The 20,807-nt window shown below is 51.6% G+C and overlaps 1 protein-coding gene across 3 annotated transcripts; it reads left to right on the top strand.

Moving 5' to 3' along the window:
• The first annotated feature begins 22 nt into the window (after window positions 1-22).
• Window positions 23-14,563, top strand: LOC128845141 (uncharacterized). Of its 3 annotated transcripts, none has more exons than XM_054043483.1 (5): window positions 23-113; window positions 4,773-4,878; window positions 5,973-6,104; window positions 9,042-11,016; window positions 11,652-14,563. In XM_054043483.1, the coding sequence occupies exons 4-5, from the start codon at window positions 9,078-9,080 to the stop codon at window positions 12,521-12,523; spliced, it is 2,811 nt and encodes a 936-aa protein (XP_053899458.1). In that variant the 5' UTR covers window positions 23-113; window positions 4,773-4,878; window positions 5,973-6,104; window positions 9,042-9,077; the 3' UTR covers window positions 12,524-14,563. The 3 variants fall into 3 exon arrangements, with proteins under 3 accessions (XP_053899458.1, XP_053899459.1, XP_053899456.1); XM_054043484.1 differs by having other exon boundaries at window positions 4,770-4,878; window positions 11,655-14,563; XM_054043481.1 differs by having other exon boundaries at window positions 4,770-4,878.
• The last annotated feature ends 6,244 nt before the right edge of the window (window positions 14,564-20,807 follow it).

Here is a 20,807-nt window from a genome sequence, read left to right as displayed (position 1 = left end):
TGCCGCGTTCAGCCCCGGCCCCACCCGGCTCCCCGCCACCCCCCCGCGGCTGCTGCGCCCCAGCGGGACCCCGAGCCGGGCAGAGCCCCGGAGCCCCCCAGCGCGGAGCCAAGGTGAGACTCCCCCCCCCCCCCCGCGTGGAGATACCGGCCGGGGGGGGGTTATGGGGCCCGGGGGGGGCGGGTTATGGGCCCGGGGGGGGCTATGGGGCCCGGGGGGGGCGGGTTATGGGGCCGGGGGGGCTATGGGGCCCGGGGGGGGCTATGGGGCCGGGGGGGCTATGGGGCCCGGGGGGGCGGGTTATGGGGCCGGGGGGGCTATGGGGCCCGGGGGGGGCGGGTTATGGGGCCGGGGGGGCTATGGGGCCCGGGGGGGCGGGTTATGGGGCCGGGGGCGGCCCCGCCGCAGTCTCTGGTCACGCTGCCCCATGGCAGGGCCCTACCCCGTGTTCAGGGCCGGGCTCGCTGCAGCGGGGGGCGAGCCTGGGGGTCGGAGCCCCAGAGCCCCACGGAGATGTAGGCTCCTGTGGGGGTGACCAGGTGGCGAGTGTGAACATTCGGGACTGGGGGTGTGTTGTGTGTTGTGTGTGTGTGTGGGGGGGGGGGGGTAATCGGCACCTATATTAGAGCAAGCCCTGAATGTCGGGACTGTCCCTGTACAATCGGACCCGGACCCCCTAGTTTCCATGAGTTCAGTGGACGATGAAGTGGTTTTGCGGACCTGGCAGGGAGGGTGGATGGTTCCGTTTTTCAAAGGCGCCCGAGTCCTATTTTTAAAAATGCGATGGGGCCCCGCTCGGCTCTTGGAAAGAGATCCCTAAAAACCCGCTACGTGGGAATCCCAACCGCAAACCCTTTCTTGGCCTTCGGGGCCTGGGCCACTTTAGGGAGGACGAGGCAGCGTTTAGCCCGGTGGTCAGAGCGCTCACCTGGGATATAAAGGAGCCCTCCGTCACCTCCCTTCGCCACCTAATGTATCCTTATTGGAAGCATTACAGTGAAAGGAATAAATATAGCGTTTATGCCATTTCCTCATTTTTAGAGAAAAAATATATGGTTTCTGTACATTTAGTGCCATTCTAAATGAAGTCCAGCAAACAGGTGTTCAGAGTCATACTGACAGAAGAATAAAGGGCTAACATGCATTCTTAGAGAAAACGAATTTTAAGGCAGTCTGTGCGTTTCTAAAGTCATTAATTCATTTACAGAATCGTAGGGCAGGTAAAACTCTGCATTGGCACAGCTGCACTGATGCAGCACTTTAATGTAAAGACTTTCTACACTGAAGGGAGAGCGCTTTCCCATCGGCAATGAATCCACCTCCGGGAGAGGAGACGGGAGACCCTCCCACTGGCATAGCATTGGCTACTCTAGGGGTTAGGTTGATATAACAATGTCGTTCGGGATATGGATTGATGTAAGTCTGTATTATAGCCCAGACCTTAGGAACAGCAGAATAAAGAAGTATTAATACAGATATAGAAGTTTTAGAGAAAAATAATTTTAATGTGGTTAATACAACGAGGAATCCTGGGGCACCTTAGAGATAACAAATTTATTTGGGCATAAGCTTTCGTGGGCTAAAACCCACTTCAGCAGATGCATGAAGTCTGTGGTTAATGCCATTCTAAATAAAGTTGATTAAACAATTTCACAAAGGTCACCAAATATGAGTGATAGACAGAGAAACTATAATCATAGACCTCGTTACACATTACAGAAGGACAGCCACCTTTCAGAGAGAATCGGGAAAGTTTTAAAACAGCAAGAAAGGGGGGAAGGCAGAAAGAAGAGAAAATATGGCATAAAATCATAGAAGTGTAGAACTGGAAGGGACCTCAAGAGGTCATCTAGCCCAGTCCCTGCACTCATGACAGGACCATGTAATAACCAGGGTTGTCCCTAGGGAGGTGCGGGGCCCGGGACAACCCCCACACTCCACCCTAGGCCTCACCCCTACTCCACCCCTTCCCCCAAGCCCCTGCCCCCGAGTGCCGCCAGGAGCTGGAGGGTGCAGCAGGGCTGGGCTGGTAGCACGGCTGCTGACCCCCACCCCTGTGCTGCCCTGGCCCTGCCAGGTCCCCCTGAAGTGAGGGCGGGGCAGAGGAGTGGGGCCCCCCAAAGTGCAGACTCCGGGGTGACTGCCCCGATCCGTCCTATGGACGGCACGGCTCTCTGGTAATAACTAGACCATTCCTGACAGGTGTTTGTTTAACCTGTTCTTAAAAACCTCCAGTGACTGAGAGTCCACAGCCTCCCTAGGCAATTTATTCCAGTGCTTAACCCCCCTGACAGTTAGAAAGTTTTTCCTAATGTCCAACGTAAACCTCCCTTGCAGCAATTTAAGCCGCTGTCCCCCCAAATATCCACTCCTCTTTTTTCCTAAGACAGCCCTTCTTTGCAGCATTTTCACTGAAGTTGGCCCAGTAAAAGATGTTACCTCCCCCCCGTGTCATAGGCTAGTCGGTCAAGGGCCGCCGTTTATCTTTATGAGGCTGCATGTGCCAACGTGTGTTAAAGTATAATTTAAAAAAATTAAAAACATGCTTGGTGCCAGCGTGTCCATGGGAGAGAGGCCTTTTGAGGGATACCCGACTCAACCAGTTCCGATGACACTATAGTGGAAATTATCAGAGGGGTAGCCGTGTTAGTCTGAATCTGTAAAAAGCAACAGAGGGTCCTGTGACACCTTTAAGACTAACAGAAGTATTGGGAGCATAAGCTTTCGTGGGTAAGAACCATCTGAAGAAGTGAGGTTCTTACCCACGAAAGCTTATGCTCCCAATACTTCTGTTAGTCTTAAAGGTGCCTCAGGACCCTCTGTTGCTTTTTGTAGTGGAAATGTCCACCATCTGCAGGACTTGGCCCTGGGACCCGGGTAACACAGAGTCCCCCACCACAGTGCAGTGCAGAGGGTGATATGACTGAAATTACAATTCTGTAGATTTTTACACCTGGAACGACACGTCTCTTACCAGTCTGTCATTCACTTGCACATGGAATCACATGTGCTCCCAAGCTCAGGGCTGCCAAGAGCGGGTTCGGGCCCCGGTGAAAATTTTTTTTCGGGCCCCCCCCAGCAAGGGCGGACCGGCTAAACAGGGCCGATAAGGGGGGAGGAGAAGCCGGGCCCCGGGCCCCCTTCCGGACTGCCGGGCCCCGGTAATTTGTATCGGCTTCCCCTCCCCTCTCGTCGGCCCTGCCCACACCTTCCAGGAGGGGGCGATAAGGGGCTGTAAGGACCGAACAGAACACGGGGGAGCGGTGCCACCCGACTGCTAACGGGGCAGTTGGCCGGACCCCGACAGACTGAGTTAAACTCCCAGCTACTCATTAAATACTGATATGAAATCCTCTGCAGACAGTGCCCCATTTCCCCAAATTATGGAATATCAGTAAACTGCCCAGCTCGCTTGCCGCACCCCAGCTCCACAGTTCCCCTCAGCCCAACTTCCATCCCCAGCCGCCAATCACCGGCCTCCTCCACTGCTGGAGTACGGGCCGTAGTTTTAAAAAGGACTTAGGTGCCTAAACATGCAGATAGGTCTCTAGTGGGGTTTTCAGAAGCATCCATCTGTGTCTTTAGGCACATAAATATTGCTTAAAAATCTGTCCCGTAGTGTTCTCAACTGAGACTAACCCCAATTTGCTCCGACCCATCTGCTCTACCTGCCCCCAACCACCAGCTGCCAACCCCCTGTCCGTGCTCCACTCCTGCCCCTCCCAACTGCCCCGGGACCTTCCAGCTCATCCCGTCCCTGCCCCTGTAAAGGCAGCATCGCCCAGGGGTCCCTGCTGCCCGTGTCAGTGGCTGACCTGGGGGCATCAGTGACGCAAGATAGAGATAAAATCTCCCCAGATTTTGTACATTTTCTCTCTAATTATCTCTTACTAATGCTGTAAGAAAGTGTGTGTGTGTGTGTGGGGGGGGGCTATTTTTGTTCAAAAGTCGTGGCCACGTCTAGTTAAAGTTGCCATTTCGGTGCAGTCAGTACCACAAACAGACCCTAAACTCTTGTTCGGTGTCAGGTGGGCGGCAGAGTCCTGTACCCTCCAAAGGGGATGGATACCGTGCCCTCCAATCCCCAGGGAGCGGCAGCTCCGGTGGGCCGGGGGAGGGGCGCCTCCCCCCACCTGCCTGGGTGGCTCTTTAGAGCCTGGTGCATGGCTGCACAGCTTACAGGGAACGTAAGCGGGTGTTGCGATCTGGTGCACGGGGTCACAACATCGCTCACATTTGGGGTGTGTGCTGAAAGTTGTGCTTTCTGCAACAAAGTCACAACCTGTGATTTTCTTACCATCTTATCTATTACTTATTGAATATCCACTCCGATTCTCAGTACTGATCTAAACTCCCCTGTAGTTGCCTCTTTTCTCCCTAGTTCTTGAATAAGGACCTAAAATCCCCTCACATTTTTCTCCCGTAATCGACTATTAATATCAAATCTCCTTAGATTTTGCCATTTTCCATCTCATCCTCAAAGTTTGTTTTAAAAAAAACAGACCTCCTCACACCTTGCCCCCTTTCCCGCTATTTTAAAAATGTTTATATAACTTTTTCTCAGATCCCCCTCCCCCTATACATACACCTTTTGAACTGCAGGAATTTGTCTATATTTGGAAAGAAATGTGACTGACGAAGACATACTGCTGAGTGTGTTTTTAGGATTTTACTGCTTTAAAACAGGCTGAGGTTTAAAATCACGGAACATGCTTTGTGAGAAATATCCCGCAGATTCATCAGGTCTCGCTTGTTCTCTTTCCTCATAGCAGGATTTTCAGGGCTGACGTTCTTTCCCGGTTGGAGTGGGGTGAAGACCCAGGGGTTCTGGAGCTCCGGGCCGCTGACGAAAGGGAGCTGCTGAGAGGTGCTGCACGGGTGAGGAATCAAATAACTTGACACAGTAAAGTATCAGCAAGCGAAGCTGTGACTCCCACCAGTGCCTTCTAAATAGGTTGCCAGGTGTCCGGTTTTCGACAAGAACACCCAGTCGAAAAGGGACCCTGGTGGCTGACAGCACTGCTGACCGGGCTGTTAAAAGTCCCATTGGCGAGGTGCAGCAGGGCTGGCAGGCTCCCTGCCCAGCTCCGTGCGGCTCCCGGGAAACGGCCGGCATGTCCAGCTCCCAGGCAGAGGGGTGGCCAGGCGGGTTCCACATGCTGCCCTGGCCTGCAGGTGCAGCTCCCATTGGCCGAGGCTTGAACTGCGGTGCATGCCCCGGTGGCGACCCTGCACTCTGTCTCCCCGTCGCCGGCACCCAGGAGCTCGAGGTATCCCCATCTTGGAGCGCTGCAAGGGGCTCTGGGAATGGGGCTGCTGGAGGGGAGGCGGATGAGACAGCCCCTCTCAGGGCCCTGTGGCCAGCAGGGACTCCTGCACATTCTCCCCCGTAGGGCCCCACATCCTGCCGGTGCTGCGTGCCTCAGCTTCCTCCCAGCTCACCAGTGGGGCCCTTCTGGCCTCAGACCCCTGGCTCCTGCCGATCCCGGGCCCTGGTGTAGTGGCCTGGCCCTGCCTGGGGCTGGGGCCTATAGCAGTGCTCCGGGCTGCCCCTTGCTACCCCCACGGTGTTTGCTAGCCTCGGCGGGCCAGGGAGCAAGCTAGAGGTTGGGGATGAGAATTAAGCAAGTGCCAAACCTGTTTGTTAAAGCTGCAAAACTTCCCAAACAAACTACAGTGCACAGGCAATGAATGAAGGTCCTGTAGCTGCTGGAATGAAAAGCAAGTTCTGTCCTTCACTAAGTAAGGGCCCTGTTTGCTCTAGCCACCACAGTATCTGATATTCCTAACTGAGATTTCCCTTAGTGTTCAGGGCATATAATTAAAAAACATGTCCAAACTTTAAATCCAATCAAGGATTTGGAAATGTCCCACCATTGCTGAAATTGCCACATGTATTTACGAGTGATATTACAAAGTAAAAATCACAGTGAGATTATAAAAGTCCACTAATTTAACATGTATGTGCTTAGATACTACTGTGATGGGTGACACAGACAAAGAAATGTAGCTACAGAGTGGAGAAGTCCAGCTCAAAGAACAGAACGATTCAGGCTGAATCCTTCAGGATTTGTGTTTCTGCTTCTAAATTTGAGACAGCAAATGTAAGTAAAATTAATGTCAAAAAGTTGTTTTTAGTACCGAAAGAGACGTTAATGTACAATCATACATGATTAAGAAAATATACATGATCTTTAATAACAACTAGGATTTATATGTTTAATTTCTAAAATTCTTTTTGAGGACTCTTGGTAAAGGGAAAGTTCTTCTATAAGGAAAACCTTGCCCACACAAGATCTAACAACGTCTAACTCCAAACCCAGGAGCTAAATATGAACCCTTGTCGGGGAGGGGGTGGCAGCAGGCAGAGGGGTACTTGATAGCCAGGCGGCAGAGCAGAGGAAAGGCTAACAATGGATGAGTGAGTAACATGGCCTTGTGGCACAGCTAATTATCTTGTCTGTGAGTTCATTCTTGTGAGCTGTTTACAGCTGGGAACTGATTCCAACCAATTCAGATGTGTTCTGTAGGGGCGCCCCAGTGGCTGTGAGAAATAAGCTGGAGGGATTTGGGTTCACCAGCTGTTTTTATCCCCCTGAGGTTGACCTACTGAACCCTTCTCCTTTTTTGAGAATGTTTTTTTCCCTGGGATGGAATTTCTTCCAAGAGCCCCTGTTGTCAGTTTGCTTGGGGCTATATTGTAAAGTTACTGTCATGGACAGGTTGGGGGCTGCGAATGTTTGTTTACTGCCCGTGACCTGTCCATGATTTTTACTAAAAGTACCCATGACTAAAATGCAGCCTTATCTATTAGTGTGGAGAACAGTCTCCCAACAGTGAAGGGCTGGGAGACTAGGAGGCTCAGAGAACTGGTAACAGGAGCCAGACCCTTTCCTCTCCAGATCAAGGGTGTGAATCCGGCTGTAGGCCAGTAATTAGTCCCATTCGGTTCAGAAGAATATTCAGGTGAACAAGCGCTTGCAGCATCATGCCCTAGGTTCAGTCCCACGTGGGTTCTTGATACAACTGGCACTCCTGGCACAGAGACTGAAGTGGGAATCAAGAGCATCAAGATACCTCATGGCTGGGAGGCTCCACTGCACAGTTGAGGCACATTGGTGAGGGCAACACAGAGAAGTTTGCACTGCCATTGCTCCCCCGTCTGTTTCTAGATCCATCTTTTGGCTAATATGTAGACTGTAAGATCTTTGGGGCAGGGACTGTATATATATATATGGAGATATACCTATCTCATAGAACTGGAAGGGACCCTGAAAGGTCATCGAGTCCAGCCCCCTGCCCTCACTAGCAGGACCAAGTACTGATTTTACCCCAGTTCCCTAAATGGCCCCCTCAAGGATTGAACACACAACCCTGAGTTTAGCAGGCCAATGCTCCTCCCCCCATCTGTATGTTACAGATGTGTACACTGCTTAGCACAATTGCCTGGTGAAAGTGCTACTGTAATACAAATAAGGAATGTTTACAACGTTACTTCAATGTGTGAGCATTTAAGGTGGAACCATGTAGCACTTTTTATAAAAGGTATAACCTAGAAGATATATCACTGGATTTAATCTAATTCTCTGTACAGCTAGGTTTTTTTGCACTGGAATGGTGAGACTTGTGGCTGGTCCCCAAGTAATAAGAATGTAATTAATCCAGTATTTCAGATCCTTTTGTTTTTTCCAGTTAAATTACTCGGTGGTAAAAAGCAGTGAGTAGCAGCTTTGTAAAAACTGAGTTATGGAAAAGATGACCTGTATCAGTGGCTAATCTTGCATCTTGATTAGTCTGAGCCCTAAAGCACCTACGCAGTATTTTGCACTAAGGTGGGTGTTTAATAGTAATGATAATTAGCTGGCAGAATGCAGTTTGATGTTACTGAAATCTACCTAGGGCCTTTTATAACCAATTCTACATGTAATGTGCTGTTGTTTCCCTTTATCGGTATGTATATAAAACCTTTAAAACATGGCTTTTGGGGAGGGTGGGGTTAGTTATTACATGCATTTTCTCCAGTTAGCTTGTGTCCTCTTTTGTACAACATTTAGCAATAACCACTATTCTAGTAGAAGGTCCAAATCCTATAAATTAAGGGTCACCCTCACTCCAGATTGTGCAAGTAAACCACCATTTTTGGTATGGTCACAAGTCTCAAGGTCACTTGGCACCCATAAAAAGTAGCACCCCATCACAACTGCCCATCACCAATATGGGGATAAGGTGACAATGTAAGCGTCAGGGCAGGATGATGACCATTGAAAATCCCCATCTTACAAATATATGGCAGATTGATATTTTTTAAACTATGCCCTGCTCTCTTCTGGGTGGGTTTTTTAATTGTCTTAAAGGTTCAAACAAAATTCTGAATATATTATCTTAATACAGTTGAGTTAATATATTAACATGTTAGTGCCTTGTTTTGTTAATCTTGAGAGTAGCTGGTATCCAAGGTAAATTATATTGTTATCTGATAGCTTTCACATCATTTTGTCATGGCTTAATAAAACTGTACTAAGCATGAAAAACGGTGACGCTGTAAGCATGCCGTTTTCGGTTTGTTGTGCAGCTGCAGCACTTTGTGCTGTTCCCAGGGTGGTGCTAATTGAACTGATGCAAATCTAGAGAGGTCTTTACAGAACTGGATGTTACACACGCTAGTCAAAACACCTGTGTTAACTCCAGCTCCACTGAAAACAGAAAAATAGCTTATGACAAATTATAGAAGCTAATATAATACAATAGAATAGAAAAAGTCCAGGTGCCGTCAGAAGTATTGACCAGACACCATAAGTCCAGTTATCATAATTTTCTATTGTTCTCTAGTGTGCTGTAAAAAATAAAACCTGAAATTAGCATACTATATCTGTCAAAACAATATATTTGATTGAATCTTTGAATAACTTTTTCAGGGCACAGTCAGAAGCAGTAGGGACCAACTAGCCTTTAAAGAGTTAAGGACCTAGTCAGCTGGCATCAACGGTCAGCAACACAGTTAGCGTTGGGCCATCCACAGTTAACACTGTTTTATCTATCAGCTAAACTGTGCTGCAGTAACACTAGTGCGAGGTGAAATGGCGGAACCCGAAAAGAAAAAGATTCGAAAGCTGTGCTCTTTTAAAGACGAGTGGTTGCAACTCCCAGAGTACCAGAATTGGCTTACAAAGGCAAGCGAAGAGTCGGGATACTGTTCTATTTGTCATGTTCAATTCAAGGTTCACTTTGATTCTGTAAAAGCTATCCAGCATCATGCAGAGACAGCGGGTCACAAAATCAAAGTACGAGGACAAGTCCAGTCCAGTCCAATCGATAAATTCTTCGTAAAGATTGATACCTCCGAAGAACAACAGGTGTGCACGGCTGAATTGCTCTTAACATACCATGGAGTTACACACCACCACAGCTACCATTCTCAAGACTGTGGAAATAAACTCTACCCCTCCATTTTCACTGATTCCAAGTTAGCTTCCAAAATTCACTGTGGAAGGAGTAAAACGGAGGCTTTGATTGAGACCGTATTAGCACCCCATTCATTAAAACTGGCCATGCAAGACATTGGATCCTCATCATTCTCAATAGTGACAGATGCTTCTAATAAAGGGAACACAAAATTATTCCCAGTTGCCCTCCGCTACTTTAATAAAGATAAGGGAAGTTGCACATGTATCGTAGACTTTTTCGAGGATGCAGATGAAACGTCAGAGGCAATCGCAAACAACTTAAGAAGATGTCTTCAAAATGCCGGTCTGATACATAATAAAATTGTGGCATACGGCGCAGACAACGCATCTGTCAATTTTGGAAAACACAAGTCTGTTTTGGTGCACCTAAAACAAATGTTGGATTTACCAAACCTTGTGCCAGGGCATTGCAGCACTCACATAGTGCACAATACAGCAAAACATGGCTTGAAAATGCTCTCTTACGATGTAGAGAATTTGGTCATCAAGGTTTTCAGTGAATTCTCGTCCAGTGCAAAGAATATTAGTGAACTTAAAGAGTTCTTTGACTTCCTGGAGACAGAATATTCGGAAATCTTACGCCATGTACCTACACGTTTTGTGACCCTTTTCACTGCCGTCGACAGGTTACTGAAGCATTGGCCTGCCCTCAAATCTTACTTTGTGAACAAAGGAGAGGAAAAAGTGAGCTGTGCAATATGGGCCTTTCTTTCCGAGCAAGAGGACGCAGTATCCGATGATGACATTATTACGCTTCCCGAGCTGTACATCTACTTTGTGCACAACATTCTGAGCCAATTTAACAACACCATAAAGGTTCTTGAAAGTGATTTCATTCAGGTAACTGAACTGTATGGCATATTCAACAGGCTGAGAAGAGAGATTCAGAATCGGCAAGAGCAAGGCTTCTATGGGTACAAGGTGACACAGTTCTTGAAGAAACTGCCGCCTAATGAGCAGAGTAAATTTGTTGGCGATGCCCAACGGGCTTACACACGCATGCTGCAGTACCTGGAAAAGTGGTTTGATTTCAGCGAAAACTCTTTCTATGTGTTGTGTGCACCACTCAATCTGGACGGACCTCTTGAGCTAGACAAACTGTGTGCTTTGACTACAAACTGGGACATTCAAGTAGACGGAGATGAACTCTTTACAGAAATGTGCTCATTGAATGATGCGCTACCAACCCTAAAGAGTTTGACAAATGATGCTGAATCGACATTGTCCCCGCAGCAACAAGAGCGCCACCATCGAATCAATGTCTCTGAGGTATGGGTAGAATTCTTTAAGCGCTGGGAGGCCCCGAACTTACTTAAAATTGTCCAGCATGTGCTTGCTGTACCACCCACCAACGCATTTGTGGAACGTATTTTCAGTGTTATGAAGAACTTGAGGACTAACGAAAGGAATCAGCTCCATGTGGACATGCTGAAAGCTCAGTTATTCGTGCACTTCAACTATAAAATGACATGTGCCGAGTTTGCTGGATTTTTGAAGACAAAAGCAGCGAAGGAGCTTGTGGTGGCAGCAAGAAAAGAACAGAAGTATAAATGTAAGTCGTTTCAATTGCCACGCTCATTAAACCTGGTTTTGTTTTCTTTTGTTTGTATCTTCTTTACACTGCAGAAGAAGTTAAAAAGTTTAATTGACAGTAGTGTTTAAAATCTCTCCCTGGTGAGGCGAAGGGTATTTGAGTCACACGTTCCATCTCCCACATTCAAATCCTTGCAGCTCCTGGTCTTCTCCTGGTGCCTGCTCGGGCCTTGCAGGGAAAATGAGCGAGTGAGCGAAGGTGGGAGAGAGCGATTGATGGAGGGAAGGGGGATGGAGTGAGCAGGGGTGAGGCCTCTGGACAGGGGGCGGGGCAAGGGTGTTCGGTTTTCTGCAATTAGAAAGTTGGCAATCCTACTTCTAAAGTCCCCCAGGGTCTGCTTCATCTTAGCCAGGTCAGAGTTGTTCCTAGAACGCTAGACACTTGGCAGTAGCTCCCTCTCTCCTGCCCTCACTACCTCTGATTGTTCAGATGGGATGTGGTGTCCAGATTCGTCCCCTTCTCTCGCTCCCTTGGGAAAGGGTTTGGGGAGGATTCTGAGTTTTCAGTTTCTCCAGTGTTATTTGGGCTTGTTTCTCTCCTTTCCTTCCCCGGCGCAGGGAATGACTCATGTCTGGATTCTCTCTCTGTCCCAGCAGGTGAGGAGATGATGAGTGAGAACGTGAAAGAGACTCCTCAGCAGGAAGATCCCGAGCAAGTTGAAACTCACGGGACTTTATTGGGTAGATCTGAAGCGACTGTGTCCTGGAGTCCAGAGCCTGGAAAAGCTGGTGGGTCTCAGCACAGGCCAGAGAGACAGCAGGGAAACCAGGCCGGGAAGAACGCGGGTAAATCCACTCAATGTGAAGGTGGTTCGAAGAATCTTAGCGAAAACATGATGCACCAGAGATCCTCCAAAGGGGAGGGGAAAAACACATGCACCGAGTGTGGGAAAAGCTTCAGTCGGAGTTTATACCTTATCATACATCGCAGAACCCACACAGGAGAAAGACCTCATAAATGTCTTCAGTGTGGAAAAAACTTTATTGGCATCCCAACCCTGAAAAAACATCAGAAAATCCACACGAGAGAAAAATCCTATAAGTGCCCCGACTGCGGGAAAACCTTTGGTGAGAGATCACACCTTATTGGCCACCAGAGAGTCCACAGAGAAGCAAAAACCTTCATATGCTCTCAGTGTGGGGAAACCTTCTGTAACTGGTCATCCTTTCTTAGACATGAGAGAATCCACACCGGAGAGAGAGCTAAACCTTATAGCTGCCCCGAGTGTGGGGAGAACTTCCGTGATAGGACTGGTCTTGTGAGGCATCAGACAACTCACACAGGAGAGAAACCCTATAACTGCCTGAAGTGTGGAGAAAGCTTCAGTCGGCGCTCAAACCTTACCAGGCACCAGAAAGTTCACACTGGGGAGAGACCCTATAAGTGCCTCAAGTGTGGGAAAAGCTTCAGTCAGAAATCAACCCGCAGTAGACATCTGAGAACCCACTGGGGAGAAAGCGAATAAATGCCCCGACTAGGACAGGCTGAAGTGAGTTAGACTGGAGCAGTTGAGACTAGCTTCCTTTTGAACTGCCAGCTTTCTGTGTGCTCTAAAATCCACACGTGGACCTGGATTGTCTTGAAAATTGCTGTGCTTCATCTGGGCTGGAGGCAGAGCTAGTGGTGGGAGGTTGTGGCCGTTTGGTCTAGGGGTTCCGCAGATACAGCCCCCCAATAAGAAGCTGCTTTTACCAGTCAGATTGCTCTGAAACCCTGTGCAAACTTAACTCCCATGAAAAGCAGGAAATAGAACATTAGAGTACATGCTACCCCCACAACATAACCTTAACTCTGCCGTCTTTGAGTGAAGTCCCAACGTACCTGTACCACACATTTTCTCTCTACCTTTGCAGATGCTGCAGAACACTTCAGGAATAGAGCACTGGTGAGCAGTGTAGGACAAATTCGAACACCTTCTGTTGCTAAGGGAAGACTCTGGGGTAGGTCAGGCATAGTGAGCCGCTCTCACTTACATTCAAAAACCGAGCCTGCCCCACACAGCCCACCCCAGAATGGCAAAATGTTCCCATGGCTTCGCCCTTGCCCTGAGGATTCCTTGGGAGACGTGGCTTTCACTGACCCCGCAGTGAGCCCCGGAGTCAGATGGCTGACAGACTCCATGGCTACAGTCCCTTGTGCATTTCTACTGGCAGAGCCTGCAGAACTCAGCACTGCAATGAAGCATTACTGACCCTTTTAAAGTACACCTGCACCTCTCCTGCTATCACAGGGACAGCTCTGCCAGCCCGCTCCGGCGAATCTCGTCCCCATTCAGTACAGCTACGCCTCACACGGCCAAGGTAGTCAGGTGCATTCAGATGAATTCTAGGATTCAAATCTGCGGAATACAGCACAAGCAATGGTCCATCTTCTTAGTCCTTTGTGTCTGCTTATTATATCAACACCTTTACTGAACCGTTCTCAGTGGCTGTTGCCAGCTCCAAGAGGGCAGAGTTAAGGTTGTGCGGTGGGAATGACATTTACCTTCATTTCTTGGGTTTTAGAGGTGTAGGTTTAGCCACTCTCCGCACTGGGGAAGGGCACAAGGTCGTGCTGGGCAGTCTTAGCTCTGCATTAACTAAGGTTTGGGACAGTTAATATATTTGCTGATTCCACAAATGTCGTCATCATTTGACTTTTCAGAGTCTGGTTTCCCATCTCTGGAGTTAGGAGACAGCAGCCAGCTCCAGTCTTCTCCGCCCTCCTCTGGCTCTGCCTAGCTTAGCAAAGGAAAAGCCCCAATCAGCCCATCCACCCTCCCGGCTGCTGGGATTCCCTGTCCCAGCTGGAATCTTCTCCCTTATCTTACCTGGTCCCCCAGCCAGTGTCCTATGGACTGGGTATCCGAGGAACCTTTTGTACCCTTTATTCACACAGATCCCCAGGGACCTGGGGCGATCCAGTGTTTAGGGACTGGGAGAGACGGGTGATGGGCAGGGAAGAGCCTGTGTTTGAGCACAGGGGGATGGGAACCCCGGGACTGAGTGTGTGAATCAGTGAGCGATGGTGAGAGCGCTGAGACTGGAGAACTTGTTGCACTAGCAGAGCACAGCTCGTCCTTACAAGGAGGAGCAGCAGCCGCAGCCAGCGCCCAGAGAAGCTAAGACAGCATTTGCCCAGCTGCAGCTGGCTCACCGTCACAGTCCAAAGGGATCTGGCAGCCCCTGGAGCTGCCAGCGGCTTGGAGAGAGACGGGCGTTCAGCTCAGGGAGCTCTGCCAGACCCTAGCGCGCTCTCTCGTAGTTGTAACATTTGGTTAAGACTCCAACAGAGTGCAGTGAACTCAAAGGGAAATTAACGAATGGCCGGGTTCTGCCTCGCGAAGAAATGTCAAGAGCAGCGAGGGCGCCGTTCTAAAGTAATTCTCTGCAGTTGGGGCTGGCAACAGGGTGTCCTCTGTGTCTGTGTGTGTCTCTGTGTGTGTGTGAAGGATCTGGATTATATAAATGGATGAGGAGGTAATTTGGACATTTAAATAAAACACTGATTCTTGCCTGCATATTTATACCTGCCTCTGGAAATTTCCATTACATGCGTCTGACGAAGTGGGTATTCACCCACGAAAGTTTATGCTCCAATACGTCTGTTAGTCTATAAGGTGCCACAGGACTTTGTTGCTTTAAATAAAACACAGTTACTGTCCCCTTTCTTTTCAGTCCCTCACTATAGAAAACAATCCCCAGCGACAGTTAATTTCTGTCCCTTGGAATCAGCCGGATGAAACCTCTTAGGATGCCTATAAATGACGTGCACGTGGCTGGTGATTTCTCCAAACACAGGGCAGGGCTCAGGGAGGCCCCTGCGTGATAAGACGCTGGTCCCAGGGGGTTCAGCGAATGGAGTTACTCTTTGATACACAGGCCTGTTTCGGGTGACGTTTTGCCCCCTCTACTCCGGGCCGTCCTTCTCCCAGAACCATCGTCCGGCCGTTTCTCTTTAGGCTTCGTTCTGGTGAAGAAAACCTGCAGACACAGACACATCTGGAATCTGTTTCTTCAGTCCCAGCCCATCTGTGAGAGGAGCCGGGACTGTTCATTCCAGCCATGCAGCCCTTGGGATTCACACCCAGATTTCTCACCTCCCACCTAGCTCCTCTCTGCCCTTCTCCCCACGTCCTGCCAGCCTTCCCCTGCTCTCTCAGACCCCTCCCTCCAATTCCTTCCAGCCCCCCTCGGGATAAAGCGATTCGCCACAGTCCCACCTTGGTCACCTATTGCTGGGGCTGCTGCAAGCACTTCTCCTCTGAATTCCCCCCTTTGCCTTGCTGTCCCCCTGGCCTGACCCCAAAATACCGCAGCTGGGCCCCTCCCCTTTGCAAATCCCCTGCTTGTATCTGCTGAGATATTAAGTTCCAGGGCCTGGTCCTGCCTCCCGCCACCGGCATCTGGGCTGAGGCTGGAGTCCTGGGGAGACGAGAATAGGGATCACTGGAGTCACAAGAGGTTGGTTCCTCCAGGGCTCTAGGCTGCATCCGGAGAGCAATAGAGCCAGCAAGGAACTAGCCTGTGCCACACCTAGCTCCCCCAGGCCAGGGCTGAAGGGTCTCGGTGTTTTCCCAGCTTCCCTGGGCTAGGAGAGGGGGCTCAGGGATGCAGAACCTCGGTGCAGGTTTCACGCCGACAGACCCCAGTCATCAGCGGGTGGGATCGAACCTGGGGCCTCCGGAGCTTAGTGCAGGAGCCTCTCCCGCAGGAGCTAAAAGGCACCCAGGCAGTGTGAGCCTCCCAGCACACTCACGTGACCTCTCCCGGGTCTCAGTGCCCCACACCCAGGAGGTGTGGGGGTCACATAGGCACCCAGCCCCCCCGGGTCATGGCCTGTACACCTCATTTCTAAGCGTTCCACTCGTCCAGTCAGGGAACAGGGGTTACAGCTTGTGGCACGGGTCAGTCACACATTCGGATTGTTCCAGGCTGATTTGGCAAAACCCTTGGAATAACAACTAAATCCAGGAGCCTCGTGCTCCGGGTCTGGGTGAGTAACACGCAGGGAAAGGTCTGAATTCCCGCCTCTCGTTCCCTGCACGGTCTGTGCTCGGCGATGCTGGGGGCCCTTTTCTCACCCCCAATCTGGGGTTCCGCCTCTTCCTGCCGTGTATGCCCCCTTTGCTCTGCTTGGGAACACTAGCAGTGCTGCGGTTCCCACCATGGGCAGAGAGCACTGGACAGGCCAGGTAGGAGCCTGCGCTGCGACCTCGCAGACCCTTTGGCTGCCAGCGGGATTATTGTGATTCTTAATATCCCTGGCTGCAGCCCAAACAGCCCCACAGACACAGCCCTGCCCAGGGAGCTCACGTGCTGCACAGCCCTGGGGCACTGACCCGTGCGGGCACAGAGGGAAGGGCTGAGCGTTCCCTGGAGAAGGAGGGTGGAGGCTGGGGGAGCAGGGTCCAGGCAGAGGTGGGAAGGTGTGTGTTTGTGTGGCCAGGGTACAGCGCATCTGAGGGGCCAGGGGTGAAAAGTGGGACCATCGCTGGGGTTGGGCTCTCACGCCTCTTCCCCTGGCCAGCTACTGAATCCCCTCCCCCAGCTCTCCCCACCCCTCCCTTCATCGCGCTGGGACCAGCTCCCCCCACACGGCTGAGTCTGCAGTGCAGAGCGTCCCACACAGCAGGACCCCGGCGCTCTCACTCCTGCCCCCGTGCTGCCCCCTGGGGCCGTTTCACTCCCCTCCGTGGGCAGAGACTCCCCCAGGGCAGGAAAGACCGGGACGTTCCTGTCGCTCACTGGCCCCCGTCGCACTCACTGGGCTCCTGGGTTTGCCTTTTCTTTGGGAGTCTGATAACATAGTTAATAGCCCTGACGGGACCTGGAAATCCCCCAATACCCCTCTCACTGCCTTCCCCCCCCACACCAGGTAATGCTGAGTAGGACTCTATCGGGGCAGATAAAGGTCTCTGTCACGTTGGTCACTGTGTGTAATGGGGGTGAATTCAGTTCAATGGGTCTAGGGGGATCAGACAGCAAGTGTGAAAAATCGGGACGGGTTGGGGAGTAATAGGCGCTTATATAAGATAAAGCCCCACATACCGGGACATCTGGTCCCCCTACGTGGGCGGGAAGCACGTGCTGACGGGCTGCAGTGACTTGGGGGGGAGGGGGGCTAGTGGCCGTAGGTCCCCCTGCTCACGGCTCTCTCTGTGCAGCCCCGGCTGGGTGGGAGCGTTTCTCTGACTCATTCCCACTCGTTTTAGAAAGAATTGGATCTGAAACGTTTGCAACACGAGACACATATGCCTCACTTTCCACCCATTTTAAACAACGTAGGGTAGTGGGTGCAGGGCAAAACTGAAGCGTGGGCTCCTTGCAGTGAGGGGGCCTGAGATGGTAGGGCGGGCGGGGGCGGGGCATCTGCCGGCAAAAGCCATGTCTCCCCCAGCACCCACCATGTCTCCTAATACTGAGAAATCGAACCGGGGGGAAGGAGTGTGTGTGTGTGGGGGGGGGATTGTGGAAACTTCTTGTCCCTGGCATTTCTATGTTGCACGATCCCATTGTAACTCCCTTATCTCTGTCCCATTCTCTCTCTCTGCTAGTTGGCTGCCCCCGTTGCCGGTCACTGCCCCTTCCCCAGTGTTGCCAACACTCATGATAATGATTGTTTTCCTTAAAGCTCCAGCTCCTGGAGTCAGGTGAAGATGTGATGATTTCAGCCTTCATTCTCAAAGAAAAAGAAGTTTCTAGCCCTCGTGGCTGTGGAGGAAGCTTCAAAATGTGACCCCAGTGCACCCTAAAGGCTCAAAAAGCAGAAGGCAAATAAAGTGAACCCCAAAGCTGTTATTCTTACACAATCTCATGATTTTAAAGCCAATCTCCTGGGTTTTGGTGAGCCTGACTCATGACTGTTGAACATTTGGGGTTGGCAAAAAATTGTTTCCCCATTAGTGGCGTGTTCTCCCTCACCCCTCCCCTTCTATGGGCCCGTGTGCATCATCAAACCACCTGCCACAGAATCTGATCCCTGGACAGAGCGACTCTGGCCCGGCGAACACTGGAGTGGGGTTTGCAGTAGAACCCGGTTCTGATTCACATTCCCCTTCCCCCAGGTAGTGCAGGGCTCTGCAGACCCCCCCTGGGGCTCAAATGGGACCTGGTCAGTCCTGTCTACACTGCAGCGCCCAGCCGTGCTCTAAGGGTGTTGGGAGCCACTATGCACTTAGTGGCGCTCCCAGAACAAGAGTGAGAATGTAGGCAGGGCCCAGACCTCTCCCCCATCCCTCCTTCCCTCCCTTCCAGGGCTGGTGCAGGGATATTTTGCGCCCTAGGCAAAACTTCCACCTTGCACCCCCCTCCCCGTACATCAGTTCATTGAGGGGCAAATCCCAACGAGCCTTTATAGACCCCAGGGGCCAGCCATGCCCCGGGGCTGCTCCCCACACCAGGTTCCCCCCTCCCCGCCCCCTGAACTCCCCTGGAGGGTGCACAGCCCCTCCTTGAGCCATCCCCACCCCACCCTGGCGGTCCCCGCCCCAAGTCCACTCAACCACTGCAACCCACCTGGCGCCCCCCCCCCCGGGGGCTCCTGCAGTTTGATGCATTCGGGCGGCAGCCCCCGTGCGCCTCCCGGCTCCCCCCGCCACGCGCGGGCTCTGCGGCTCCCGGGAGTGTGAGCCACCACTGCCACTGCCCCTCCCAGAGTAGACTCAGGGCCCTGCGCCCCGGTAGCTCACATGCCTGGGAGCCTGACAGCCCCCCCCCCCCAGAACTCCCGACCCATCCAACCCTCCCTCCGCCCCCCAGACAGCCCCCCGGACTCCCCCTACCACCCGGCCGCTCCAGCTGCGGGCTCCACGTGGAGCCAAAGCAAACAGGCTCCGTAGCCCACAGCTCTTCCCCGCGGTGTGCTGGGAACGCGACGCTTAGGCGGGGGCGCGGGGGAGGGACTTTGCCTGCTGGAGGCCAATGGGAGCGGCTAAATCAGGCCCAGGTGCCCAATCAGCCACGCCGCACTCTGTGTGAGGGGGAGGGAGGAAAAATCTTGGACACCCCCAACCACTTGGCGCCCTAGGCGGCCGCCTAGTTTGCTTAGTGGTTGCACCGGCCCTGCTGCCTTCCTTCCCTGGCTCCAGCCTTCTCTGCTCCGAGATCCCTCCCTTCTGCCCCACCCCTGGATCCTCCCATCCCATTTCTTGGATCTCCCCCCCCCGTCATTTCTGCCAGTGAGTCTTCCTCCATGTGGCCTCTCTCCCCTCCCCCCGCCATTAAATCCCCCCCCCCCCCCCAAATCTTCCTCTTGTGATCTGGGCTCTTCGCTTCCTGCTGCCGCCCTGTATGTTCTAATCAAAAATCAATCTAAAGTGCGCACTGTATTCCGTGTCCTCATTGAAATCAATGTACCTGAAAATGTAGAAAACCCCCCAAATCGTTAAATAAATGCTATTCTATTGGTTCAGTCATGCAATTAAAGCTGGATTTCTGGGAGCCGGGCTTGTGGAGTCGGTTTTTCCAAGCTGGACATCAGTGTCCACACTGCAAGCCTGGGTTTAGAATTGCTGGCGCCAGGTCAAAGCCATACGAACACGTCCATACTAACTACACCAGCCAGAGCTTCCGGCTTGGGTCTGTGGCGAGAGCTGTGTCCACACTGCAAAATGACAGGGCTTGGACCCACGGCACAGCAGGACACAGGCTCTGATGCACCCCCTAGCAGGGTCCTAGCACCCAGATCCCGAGTGCTTGCTGACCTGAGTCAGAACAATGTGTGGATAGAAGGGGGGCTTGGGATCAAACCGGAGTCAGAGCCCAGGCTTGGTGTGCAGTGTAGACACACCCGGCAGGAGGAGATACCACACTGTCTTAGCTTCCAGCGTCCCACGACAGCTCAGGACCCACCAGTGGTGTAACTTGGCTTTAGCTCCATTGCTTTCAGCAGAGCTTAAAAAAAAAGAAAATTAATGGAGATATCCCATCTCCTAGAACTGGAAAAGACCTTGAAAGGCCATTGAGTCCAACCCCCTGCCTTCACTAGCAGGACCAAGTACTGATTTTGCCCCAGATCCCCAGGTGGCCCCCTCAAGGATTGAACTCACAACCCTGGGTTTAGCAGGCTAATGCTCAAACCACTGAACTATCCCTCCCCTGAGTGTGCCTTAGTTTCCCCCTATATTTATGGCAGCCGGGGATCTGTGGTGGACTAGCTGCCCACCCAAAAGAAGAACTGGTTTTATTCAGCTGCAGAAATAGTCCACTGCCCCAGAGAACACAGACATTGCCGGTCAGAAAATCAATCCTTGTGTTGTTCAATTTTTGTATTTATTGGAACCATCGACAGTGCACTTTGCTTTGTAGGGGCTGGACTTCCCCGAAGTGGGGTGGTTTACAGTCAGGAGAACTGGCACAAGCTGAAATTGCATGCACAGAGTGTTTCCAAAAGAAAACATGACCCGTGGTGCCCTGGCTACGCCGCATCTGCCACAAAGTGAGTGCCCGGCGAAATGAACCCAACGTGGAGATTTCAAAGGGGCCCAGCTGGGTCTTCCCGTGCCTGAGATGAGACCCACCACAGCCTCCCTCTGAAGGTACCCAGCAAAGCCTCGCTCCAAGGGGACCCATCACAGCCTCTCTCCAATGGCAGTCTTGAAACCAGCCCATGCAGCCTCTCATTGGCCCAGCAGTAGATTGACGCAGACCAGCCATCACTAGGTAGCGATTTGTCCCCACTGGACATGGCACCTGCATCACCCCCTGAGCTCATAATTGGGCCACTCCCGTTGCCGGACACACGGGGGGAAAGGGTGACCCACAGCACCA

The sequence above is a fragment of the Malaclemys terrapin genome, chromosome 11 (assembly GCF_027887155.1).
Source record: "Malaclemys terrapin pileata isolate rMalTer1 chromosome 11, rMalTer1.hap1, whole genome shotgun sequence".
Lineage (NCBI taxonomy): Eukaryota > Metazoa > Chordata > Testudines > Emydidae > Malaclemys > Malaclemys terrapin.
The sequence above is the reverse complement of the archived record's forward strand: the minus strand, read 5'-3'. Positions and strand labels throughout refer to the sequence as shown.

What these genes read in the sequence shown, in the direction of transcription:
- LOC128845141 (XM_054043483.1), top strand. Translation starts at nt 9,078, where the DNA reads ATGGCGGAACCCGAAAAGAAAAAGATTCGAAAGCTGTGCTCTTTTAAA. An exon ending in AAAAGAACAGAAGTATAAAT is followed by an intron (nt 11,017 to 11,651) that starts GTAAGTCGTTTC and finishes TCTCTGTCCCAG; the next exon opens with CAGGTGAGGAGATGATGAGT.